This window comes from Entelurus aequoreus, linkage group LG25 (genome assembly GCF_033978785.1).
Source record: "Entelurus aequoreus isolate RoL-2023_Sb linkage group LG25, RoL_Eaeq_v1.1, whole genome shotgun sequence".
Classification (NCBI taxonomy): Eukaryota; Metazoa; Chordata; class Actinopteri; order Syngnathiformes; family Syngnathidae; genus Entelurus; species Entelurus aequoreus.
In genome coordinates this window covers 30,368,335-30,381,091 of record NC_084755.1, presented here as the reverse complement: position 1 = coordinate 30,381,091, position 12,757 = coordinate 30,368,335, and the positions used below count along the sequence as shown (strand labels likewise).

At 38.9% G+C, this 12,757-nt stretch overlaps 2 protein-coding genes across 9 annotated transcripts in view; one reads left to right on the top strand and one right to left on the bottom strand.

Moving 5' to 3' along the window:
• The window catches only part of LOC133642635 (phosphoribosyl pyrophosphate synthase-associated protein 2), a 327,925-nt gene extending 317,325 nt beyond the window's left edge, over positions 1–10,600 (bottom strand). For 3 of the 4 annotated variants that reach the window (XM_062036957.1, XM_062036959.1, XM_062036960.1), the window contains exon 1: positions 10,253–10,593. The gene's annotated coding sequence lies outside the window, so the exon portion shown is untranslated. Of the gene's footprint in view, positions 1–10,252 lie in introns of all 4 variants that reach the window. The other variant, XM_062036958.1, reaches the window with a different exon arrangement.
• Positions 1–12,757, top strand: part of caskin1 (CASK interacting protein 1) — a 275,600-nt gene that overhangs the window by 260,624 nt on the left and 2,219 nt on the right. For all 5 annotated transcript variants that reach the window (XM_062036952.1, XM_062036950.1, XM_062036951.1 and 2 more), the window contains one exon: positions 6,486–6,963. In XM_062036952.1, coding sequence (XP_061892936.1) covers positions 6,486–6,963 — 478 coding nt within the window. The remainder of the gene's footprint in view (positions 1–6,485; positions 6,964–12,757) is intronic.

The window sequence follows — 12,757 nt, the reverse complement described above, 5'->3', positions numbered from 1 at the left end:
GCTTGAACATGTCATCGCATTATGTGATCGCCCCTCTTGCAAGTAATGACAGCAGCAACCTTGTGCAGTTTAAATAATCAAGGACTGAAAATAAGACTGTAAATAATCCACTAAATCAGAGAAATTGCTGTAAAACAACATGCTACAACATGTCATCTAATTAATGTGATCTCCACACTTGCAGGTAAATAATGACAGCAGAAACCTTGCACTATTTAAATAATTAAATAATCCACTAAAACAGAAAAAATGCTGTAAAACAACATGCTACAACATGTCATCTAATTAATGTGATCTCCACACTTGCAGGTAAATAATGACAGCAGAAACCTTGCACTATTTAAATAATAAAATAATCCACTAAAACAGAAAAAATGCTGTAGAACAACATGCTACAACATGTCATCTAATTCATGTGATCTCCACACTTGCAGGTAATTAATGACAGCAGAAACCTTGCACTATTTATATAATCAAAACGACTAAAAGAATCCACTAAATCAGAGAAACTGCTGCAAAACAACATGCTACAACATGTCATCTAATTCATGTGATCTCCAAATTTGCAAGGAATTAATGACAGCAGAAATCTTGTGCAATTGAAATAATCAAAACAATTTCAAATAAGGCTGGAAATAATTCACTAAATCAGAGAAATTCCTGTAACACAGTGAGCAAGAGCATGTATTCTAATTAATGCGATCTCCAAACTCGCAAGCAAATAATGACAGCGAAACCTTGCACTATTTAAATAATCAAAACGACTAAAATAATCCACTAAATCAGAGTAATTGCTCTAACACAGCAGGCTAAAATAAGTCATCCAATTAAAGCGATTGGTCCTCTAGCAAGTAATTAGTGACAGCGGCAAGCTTGTTCGATGAAAATAATCACGACTGTAAATAATCCACTTAAACAAGTCGTCTAATTAATGTGATCACCAAACTAGTAAGTATTTGATGACAGCATCAATCTTCAATGAAAATAATCACGACGACTCCAAATAAAACTGTAAATAAGCCAGTAAATCAATGAAATTGCTGTAAAACAGCAAGCTTGAACATGTCATTTAATAAATGTGATTGCCTCTCTTGCAAGTAATTAATGATAGGGAAAACCTTGTGTAATTTAATTAATCTAAATACGACTGGAAATAATCCACTAAATCAGAGAAATCGCTGTAACATTGCAGGCTAAAACAAGCCATCCAATCAATGTGATCGCTCCTCTAGCAAGTAATTGATGACACCGTCAACCTTTAATGAAAATAATCACGACTCCAAATAAGACTGGAACTAATCCACTAAATTGGAGAGATTCTTGTGACACAGCAAGCTACAACATGTCATCTAATTAATGCGGCTGCCCACACTTGCAAGTAATTAAACAAACATTTGCTATTTAAAAATCCTAAATAACCTTGAATAAGACTGGAAATAATCCACTAAATCAGAGAAATTGCTGTAACACAGCAGGCTAAAAGTCATCTAATTATTGCGATTGCTCTTCTTGCAAGTAAATAATGACAGCGACAAGATTGTGCAATTTACATAATCAAAACAACTTCAAATAAGACTGGGAAAAATCCACTAAATCAGAGAAATTGCTGTAACACAGCAAGATGGATCATGTCCTCTAAGTAATGTGATCGCAAAACTTGCAAGTAAATAATGACGGCGGCTAATTGTGTAATTTAAATAATCAAAACGACTCAAAATAGGAAAAATAATCCACTAAATTAGAGAAATTTCTGTAACACCGCAAGATAGATAATGTCTTCTAATATAATGTGATCGCAAAACTTGCCAGTACATAATGACAGTTGAAATCTTGTGCTCTTTAAATAATCTAACCAACTCTAAATAAAACTGGAAATAATCTACTAAATCAGAGAAATCGCTGTAACATTGCAGGCTAAAACAAGCCATCCATTTAATGCGATCGCTCCTTTTGCAAGTAATTGATGACACTGTCAATCTTCAATGAAAATAATCACAACGACTCTAAATAGGACCGGAAATAATCCACTAAATTGGGGAGATTCCAGTGAATCAGCAAACTGGAACATGTCATCTAATGCATGCGGCCGCCCACACTTGCAAGTAATCAATTGGCTATTTAAAAATTCTAAACAACTCTAAATAAGACTGGAAATAATCCACTAAATCAGGGAATTTGCTGTAACACAGCAGGCTAAAAGTCATCTAATTGTTGCGATTGCTCTTCTTGCAAGTAAATAATGACAGCAGCAAGTTTGTGCAATTTAAATAATGAAAACAACTTCAAATAAGTTAAAGTACCAATGATAGTCACACACACTAGGTGTGGTAAAATTTGTCCTCTGCATTTGACCCATCCCTTTGTTCACCCCCTGGGAGGTGTGGGGAGCAGTGGGCAGCAGCGGTAGCCACACCCGGGAGTCATTTTTGGTGATTTAACCCTCAATTCCAACCCTTGATGCTGAGTGCCAAGCAGGGAGGTAATGGGTCCCATTTTTATAGTCTGTGGTATGACTCGGCCGGGGTTTGAACTCACAACCTACCGATCTCAGGGCGGACACTATAACCACTAGTGTTGTGTCCTGAACGATTCGTTCGAAAGAACAAATCTTTTGAGTGAACGTACTAAACCGAATCACTTCATGAACTGATTCGTTCCTTTCTCAGTTCAGTTGAGCTCCGCCGCGACCATGCCGGTATGAGTGGAATTGGCGCATTCTGTGACTCACTGAACCCTCGACGTCGGCGAACGACGCAGCCAATGAGAGGGCGGGGGGAGGGACTGAGCGAACGATTTGTTCACCGCGGATTAACGACATGAATCACTCAGTGAACGTCAACGCTCTCGCTCTCTGCTCTGCTTGCCCCAATGTGATTCTCCCCCCGTCGCGGGGATGTTTCATGCCATTGGCATCCGTTCTCCCTTCATTCTCCAAGCTAACGGCTAATGTTGACTCAAGCCACATGAAAACAAACAGACGTCCCCATTATCTCAACACATAAAGTTAAAGAAAATCCGTGCAGGCTGAGCAGCAGCGACGCGAGGGGGTTAGGGCGGAGGGTAATGTGTAGGGCAGGCTGTTTTGAGAAGATTTAAAATAAAAATAATAACTAATGTATGTACACATACATAGGCTAATATTTACACAGTTATTGTAACAAAAATAAATTTCTCCTTGGGGATCAATTCTGATTCATATTATTATTATTATTATTATCCCTTCTACTGCAACTGTTGTTGTTGTTGTTGTTTAGTAGCTATCATCATCATTATAATAATGCTGATTTGCAATTAAACTGTACTGCTGCTGTAGAAGTGATTCGGTACACGTACTGAACTGCGGCCACAGTGTGGCGTTGTCAGTCACTGATTCTAGTGATTCGTACTGTCAAAAGAACTGCAGAAGAGATTCGGTACACGTACTGACCTGGCCACCGTGTGGCGTTGTCAGTCACTGATTCTAGTGATTCGTACTGTCAAAAGAACTGCAGAAGAGATTCGGTACACGTACTGAACTGGCCACCGTGTGGCGTTGTCAGTCACTGATTCTAGTGATTCGTACTGTCAAAAGAACTGCAGAAGAGATTCGGTACACGTACTGAACTGCGGCCACCGTGTGGCGTTGTCAGTCACTGATTCTAGTGATTCGTACTGTCAAAAGAACTGCAGAAGAGATTCGGTACACATACTGAACTGGCCACCGTGTGGCGTTGTCAGTCACTGATTCCAGTGATTCGTACTGTCAAAAGAACTGCAGAAGAGATTCGGTACACGTACTGACCTGGCCACCGTGTGGCGTTGTCAGTCACTGATTCTAGTGATTCGTACTGTCAAAAGAACTGCAGAAGAGATTCGGTACACGTACTGAACTTGCCACCGTGTGGCGTTGTCAGTCACTGATTCTAGTGATTCGTACTGTCAAAAGAACTGCAGAAGAGATTCGGTACACGTACTGAACTTGCCACCGTGTGGCGTTGTCAGTCACTGATTCTAGTGATTCGTACTGTCAAAAGAACTGCCGATCCCATGAAAACAAGCCACATGAAAACAAAATGAGAGTAGACTAGTAGAGGAGACAGAAAGAAGGGGCGGGGGAAGTGTAAGCAGGCTGTTTTGAGAAGATTTAAAATAAAAAATAATAACTAATGTATGTACACATACATAGGCTATTATTTACACAGTTATTGTAACAAAAATAAATTTCTCCTTGGGGATCAATTCTGATTCATATTATTATTATTATTATTATCCATTCTACTGCAACTGTTGTTGTTGTTGTTGTTTAGTAGCTATCATCATCATCATTATAATAATGCTGATTTGCAATTAAACTGTACTGCTGCTGCAGAAGTGATTTGGTACACGTACTGAACTGCGGCCACCGTGTGGCGTTGTCAGTCACTGATTCTAGTGATTCGTACTGTCAAAAGAACTGCAGAAGAGATTCGGTACACGTACTGAACTGGCCACCGTGTGGCGTTGTCAGTCACTGATTCTAGTGATTCGTACTGTCAAAAGAACTGCAGAAGAGATTCGGTACACGTACTGAACTGGCCACCGTGTGGCGTTGTCAGTCACTGATTCTAGTGATTCGTACTGTCAAAAGAACTGCAGAAGAGATTCGGTACACGTACTGAACTGGCCACCGTGTGGCGTTGTCAGTCACTGATTCTAGTGATTCGTACTGTCAAAAGAACTGCAGTAGAGATTCGGTACACGTACTGAACTGGCCACCGTGTGGCGTTGTCAGTCACTGATTCTAGTGATTCGTACTGTCAAAAGAACTGCAGAAGAGATTCGGTACACGTACTGAACTTGCCACCGTGTGGCGTTGTCAGTCACTGATTCTAGTGATTCGTACTGTCAAAAGAACTGCAGAAGAGATTCGGTACACGTAATGAACTGCGGCCACCGTGTGGCGTTGTCAGTCACTGATTCTAGTGATTCGTACTGTCAAAAGAACTGCAGAAGAGATTCGGTACACGTAATGAACTGCGGCCACCGTGTGGCGTTGTCAGTCACTGATTCTAGTGATTCGTACTGTCAAAAGAACTGCCGATCCCATGAAAACAAGCCACATGAAAACAAAATGAGAGTAGACTAGTAGAGGAGACAGAAAGAAGGGGCGGGGGGTAAAGTGTAAGCAGGCTGTTTTGAGAAGATTTAAAATAAAAATAATAACTAATGTATGTACACATACATAGGCTATTATTTACACAGTTATTGTAACAAAAATAAATTTCTCCTTGGGGATCAATTCTGATTCATATTATTATTATTATTATTATTATCCCTTCTACTGCAACTGTTGTTGTTAGATTAACGCGAGTCCCTACGCCAGGGGTGTCAAACTCATTTTAGATTGAGGGCCACATGGAGAAAAATCCACTCCCAAGTGGGCCGGACTGGTAAAATCACGACACAATAAATTAAAAATAAAGAAAACTTCAGATTGTTTTCTTTGTTTAATAATAGAACAAGCACATTCTGAAAATGTTCAAATCATAATGTTTTTTTTACACTTGCATGTTGCGGTTAATAGTATTCTATCTTTATTTGTCGTTATTTAAATTTTCTAAATAAATTATGTGATAATGTTCATCTGTCAACTCATTGGTGGCAATTTTCAATCCATCAAGATAAAAATCAAATTATAGGATGTTATTTATGTAGTTTGCTCATTTTCCTCGACTGGTGCATTAAAATGTGTTTTTTAAAATTTATCATTTTTTTTTTTTTCCATATGTAGCATCTTCTACAAAGATACAAAGAATTGCTATTGCGACATCTAGTGGACACATTTAGAACAGCAGTTTCTTTCATTCAAAAATTTTGGCTAATTTTTATACTTAGCTAACTCATCCCTCGGGCCGGATAAAACCTGTTCGCGGGCCTGATCCGGCCCTCGGGCCTTACGTTTGACACCCCTGCCCTACGCAGTGCGCGAATGTCTGCACTGTACTGTCTGTACTACGCACGCCCCCCCCCCCATTTTTTTTGGGGGGGGGGGGCGTGGGGGGGTGATTCGGTGAACAAATTTTTTGAACGAATCAATTTAAGGAACTGATTCTAGTGATTCAGTACAGTCAAAAGAACTGCCGATCCCATCACTACTTACCACTAGGCCACTGAGTAGGCAAGGACTGGAAAAAATCCACTAAATCAGAGAAATTACTGTAACACCGCACGATAGATCATGTCTTCTAATTAATGTGATGGCAAAACTTGCCAGTAAATAATGACAGCGGCAAATTGTGCAATTTGAATATTTAAAAAGGACTCGAAATAGGAAAAATAATCAGAGAAATCGGAAGTAGAAAGGTTGTGTTGTTGCAAGTCCTTGTTTATAGGAGAGTGACTTCCCACACGTGTGACGTGTGTCCTCGTTTCATGGAACACATTGTGCACTTTGGCCCCAAAGGGCCCTTAGGGACCGAACAGACTTTCATGCAGACCTCCTGCACTCTTTTTTGTCTTCTTTCTAGTGGAAGGAAAGAAGATTCCTCCTCCGGTCTCCCCCAAACCCGCTCCCCCGCCCACGGCGCCTAAGCCATCCAAGCTCATCCACTCCATGACCAGCCCCTCTTCCCCGACGCCGGCCACCCCTCCGGCGAAGCTGCACCCAGTGGTGGCCCGACAGACCAGCTCGCCCCCCGCCTTCCCCCACTCCAACACGCCCAACGTGAAGCTACCCAGCCCCTCCCCGCAGAGCCCGCACACCCCGCAGACACCCACCACGCCTCAGACTCCTGCCACTCCCAGCCCGCCGGTCAAGCCTCCTCGCTCCTCTATCGGGGGCGTGTCCGTGGACAGCGGGATGGCAGCGGTAGGCGTGACGGCGCCGGTCACCCCGACGCCGGACTTTGCCGCCGATTCTTTGGTGCATCAGAAGCTGGAGGAGACGAGTGCGTCGCTTGCTGCTGCCTTGCAGGCCGTGGAGGACAAGATACTGCGGCAGGAGGAGTGAGTCACACACAACGCACACACTCGCCAAGTGATCAGCCACATTATTTGATGTGATTATTTATGTAATTATTTCTATATGATCAGCCACATTATTTGTATGTAATCAGCCACGTTATTTAATGTGATCAGCCACAATATTTTTATGTGATCATCCACATTATTTAATGTGATCATCCACATTATTTCATGTGATCAGCCACATTATTTGTATGTAATCAGCCACATTATTTAATGTGATCAGCCACAATATTTTTATGTGATCATCCACATTATTTCATGTGATCATCCACATTATTTCATGTAATCAGCCACATTATTTTTATGTAATCAGCCACATTATTAAATGTGATCAGCCACATTATTTCATGTGATCATCCACATTATTTCATGTGATCATCCACATTATTTCATGTGATCATCCACATTATTTCATGTAATCAGCCACATTATTTTTATGTAATCAGCCACATTATTAAATGTGATCAGCCACATTATTTCATGTGATCATCCACATTATTCCATGTGATCATCCACATTATTCCATGTGATCAGCCACATTATTTTTATGTAATCAGCCACATTATTAAATGTGATCAGCCACATTATTTCATGTGATCATCCACATTATTTTATGTGATCAGCCACATTATTTTTATGTGGTCCGCCACATTGTTTATTGTGGTCCACCACAATACTTTATGTAATCAGCCACATTATTTTATGTGATCAGCCACGTTATTTTATGTAGTTCGCCACATTATTTTTATGTGATCAGCCACATTGTTAAAGTGGCCTGACATGTCCTTTCATGTGACCTGCCAAGTAATTTTTTGTGGTCCACCACGTTATTCTTTGTGGGCAGCGACATTATTTCATGTGGTTCGCCACATAATCGTGTATGGTCCGCCATGTTAATTCACCTGTGCTGCCACAACAATTTACGTGGCCCACCATGTAATTTGCGTTGCCCGGCTCACAATTTTATGTCATCAGACACATTATTTGCTGTCATGTTACTTTTCATTATATGTGGTCTGCCACACTATTTTACTTGGCCTGCAACGTCAGCCATGTTTATGTGGCTTTTAAAAGATTGTCACCTTGACTTAGGGTTTCAAAGCAAGTTATCCATCAGCGAGTGAAAAATAGAATAATTTCCAACAAAGAGTTGCCTAACGAGGGTAATATACACAATTATACTCATTTATATTCACTGTCACATGCGGCCCTCTCAGGGCAGCCATAATTGCGATATATCTCGGAGTAAAAAGTAAAATAAACTTACTTTTGACCTGCAAAGGATCTGAATGGTAAAACTTCCTGTAGGCCAGATTACATTTTTCACAGGGGGAATGTGTTAGGGTAAGAGAAACTAAAATGTGAATGTTAAGTGATTTTTATTTTAAAAAATTCAGAAAATTAACTTAAAGTATAGTCGGGATAAGGAGTAACATACATATGTAAAACATTGAATATTTCTGAATAATTTGAATTATATATCATGTAGGGGTGTAACGGTACGTGTATTTGTATTAAACCGTTTCGGTACGGGGGTTCCGGTTCGGTTTGGAGGTGTACCGAACGAGTTTCCACACGGACATATTAAGTAGCGTAACGCACGTTGTGTAAACAATGCACACCGAGGCACAATACACGGCATGCTAGCAGCTAACGGGCTACGATAGACTGACCATACGTCCTCTTTTCACCGGACATGTCCTCTTTTGCGGAGCTGTCAGGGCGGAGTTTCTTAAATGCCTCAAATGTCCGGCATTTTGAGTTAGGGTTGCGTGTATTTTCAATGTACGTTCAGGGTTAAGAAGGAGTTAAAAACAAAACAAATTGTGCGCGCAGCAGCATTGATGAGGGAGGGGCAGAGACAGAGAGAGCGAGAGAGTTATGATAAACGCGCGTGCGTCGCCAGGCTCTGCTTTTTATCCATAGATTTATCAGATTACATTTTTTTATTATCTATAGCAGGGGTGTCAAAAGTGTGCCTTGGAGGCCATTTGCGGCCCACAGCTAATGTTTTAAAGGCCCACCGCACATTCTAAAAATACTATTAAAATAAACAAAAACAGAAGCTTAAAGGTGAAATGTAATTTAGAAAAAGTTGCAATGTTGACTAATAAAACAAAGCTGTTTTACTTTCTTTCGACCTGTCATTGCTCAAAACATAATATTGAATCAAAATCCATGTTATTATGAATTATTGACCTATCCAAGGTTCCGATTACTTCACATCAAATATTCCACTAAGGGTGTATTTTGTAGCGTCCTGGAAGAGTTAGGACTGCATGGGATTCTGGGTATTTGTTTTGTTGTGTTTATGTTGTGTTACGGTGCGGATGTTCTCCCGAAATGTGTTTGTCATTCTTGTTTGGTGTGGATTCACAGTGTGGCGTATATTTCTAATAGTGTTAAAGTTGTTTATACGGACACCCTCAGTGTAACCTGTATCGCTGTTGATCAAGTATGCATTGCATTCACGTGTGTGTGCGTACAGAAGCCGCACATATCTTGTGACTGGGCCGGCACGTTGTTAGAATGGATGAAAAGCGAACGTGACGACAGCTCATAGAGGACGTTAAAGGCAGTGCCTTTAAGGCACGCCCCAAAGACTGTGGACTATGTCTATCTATAATGACTGATGAACACCTTCGTTTGATAATGAAGGCTGCCTCAGCTCAAAGCCTGAGCCCCGACATTAATGAACTAGCTTCCAAGAAAAGATGCCAGGTATCTGTCTTGGGCACATCAGATTAGATCAGTGTGTTGCAAACCATTTAAGTCCTGAATGGTTGGTTTATTCATTGTTATTTTATTTTCAAATTTATTAGCCTGTGGAAAAAGTTAATGTTGATATTTACCTCAGAAGGCTGCAAATAGAAAAGAGGCATTTATTTAAATTATATTTGATATGCCATTGATATTTTTTAAGTATTATTATTATTTGAAACTCGATTTTGCATGTCACTATAAAGTTATATAAGCCTTGCTTGTTCAATATTCAATGCAAAACTTGTTTAGGTCCCTATTAAAAGGTTAATTTGTTCAACCTTGGCCCACGGCTTTGTTCAGTTTTACATTTTGGCCCACTCTGTATTTGAGTTTGACACCCTTGTTATACACCATTGACTCAATATAAGATGCAAAAAGTAAACACTGCCGACTAGCGGCCAAAATAAAGAACTGCGTGGGGAAGGAGTTAAATAAAAGCAAGACAACATGCACATTTACAGTATTATATCCATCCATTTTGTACCGCTTGTCCCTATACACATACCTGAAAATGACGTAAAAACCACATAAGGTCCTCCTCTGTGACTCCTTGTAACGCTCTGCTTCCTACACGTAGAAACACCACTTCGCGGTCACGTGACGTGATGTGTCATGTCACGTGACATGAAAGAGGACCGCTTCAAACAAATCGCGCCAACACCGTCGCTCAAACAAAACGCTTGCAGCGCTCAGAATAGCGGTTAAATAACACAAAAACAGCTTATATCTTAAGGGTACATAAAAATTTAATAATATACGGCGAGAATTACAAAAACAAACCATTCGTTTTTGTTAGAAAACGACACAGCGCGACGCCAATTTGGACACAACTCACCACTAGCGTCGCCAACAGGAAGTGAGGAGGAAGGGGAGGAGCTACAGAAGTTCGAGGAAACTACGGAAGCCTGACAGTATTCCATGACAGGAAGGAGTAGAATAACATAACAGTCAATCAACAAAAAAAAAAAACTCTTTTGAGATCAAATAAAAACTAGGGGTGTGGGAAAAAATCGATTCGAATCCGAATCGCGATTCTCATGTTGTGCGATTCAGAATCGATTCTCATTTTTTTAAAAATCGATTTATTTTTTTTAATTATTATTTTTTATTTTTTTATTTTATTTATTTATTTTTTTAAATTTTTTAATTAATCAATCCAACAAAACAATACACAGCAATACCATAACAATGCAATCCAATTCCAAAACCAAACCTGACCCAGCAACACTCAGAACTGCAATAAACAGAGCAATGGAGAGAGACACAAACACGACACAGAACAAACCAAAAGTAGTGAAACAAAAATGAATATTATCAACAACAGTATCAATATTAGTTACAATTTCAACATAGAAGTGATTAAAAATCCCTCATTGACATTATCATTAGACATTTATAAAAAAATTTAAAAAATGAACAATAGTGTCACAGTGGCTTACACTTGCATCGCATCTCATAAGCTTGACAACACACTGTGTCCAATATTTTCACAAAGATAAAATAAGTCATATTTTTGGTTTATTTAATAGTTAAAACAAATTTACATTATTGCAATCAGTTGATAAAACATTGTCCTTTGCAATTATAAAAGCTTTTTACAAAAATCTACTAATCTGCTTGCATGTCAGCAGACTGGGGTAGATCCTGCTGAAATCCTATGTATTGAATGAATAGAGTATCCTTTTGAATCGGGAAAATACCGTTTTTGTATAGAGAATCGCGTTGAATCGAAAAAAATCTATTTTGAATCGAGTGGTGACCCCAAGAATCGATATTGAATCGAATCGTGGAACACCCAAAGATTCGCAGCCCTAAAAAAACCAACATTCCGAAATATCAATAAAGTGCATTTTTAACTCCGTTACGCCAATAAGAATTAATTGTTGTTGATTATAAAATCTAACTTTTTATCGCAACATTTAAAAATTAGCTGATTATTATAGCTGCTGTTCAGTTGCGTCTAGTTTCATTATCACATCTCTGAGTCTCACTTGCAAGTATTGACAAGACGTCAAGATGGCAGTAGTGTGTAGTTTACGGTGTGTTGTTCAGCCTTTGCTGCCTGTTGCGCCCTACAAAGTGTTAGTACTGGAAGTGTTGTGGCTGTTTGATTGTGTCACACATTTTAGTTGTAGTTCTCAATGACAAATTTAGAGGCGTTGAAATGGCCATGAAACATTTTGTTTGTGCACTGTGAGGTGCGTGTGTGTTAAAATCATGGTGTTTTTTTTTTTTACAAATGATGACAGATGTGAACAAGAGCATGTATTGTCTATGTGTTATGATGTAAATGATAGCTGTGGTTTTAATGTATAAGTATGTGTCAAAGAAAGGGCATTCTGTGACTTTTCTTAATTTGATTACATGTTATAGTATAATTTTATTGTTATCATTTTATTGCATGTTTGTTGTATCTCTTTCATTTAGGTAGCCAGGGACTACAGATGGAAATGAGCTATTTAGCTGTAATCTGGTGCAGAACATATCTGTCTTTGAGTTTAATGTTTCTGTGCATTGTCCCTTCAAATAATAATAATAATCCCCTCAATTCCCCCCCAAAACGGATTAACTCGCTGGAATATAAAGACAATATAACATACATCCATGCATATGCAAACGTGCAATATACTTATCTGTACAGTAATCTATTTACTTATATCTGCACCTTATTTACCATAAAGAGACATGAGGGGGAAAAAAAATTGTATAATTTTTTAAATTTTTAATTTCTTTTTAGACATGTATCTCGTGCGCACGAGATACATGTCTAAAAAAAAAAGTTTTTATAATTTTTTTAATTAAAATTTTTTTTTTAGACATGTATCTCGTGCGCACGAGAAACTTTTTAGACAGTTATAAAAAAATAATAATAATTTTTTTTTTTTTTTTTTTTTTAGACATGTATCTCTTTTATAACTTTATAAAAAGTTTCTCGTGCGCACGAGATACATGTCTAAAAAAAAATTAAAAAATAAAAAATTATTTTAAAAAAAAATTCCCCCATGTCTCT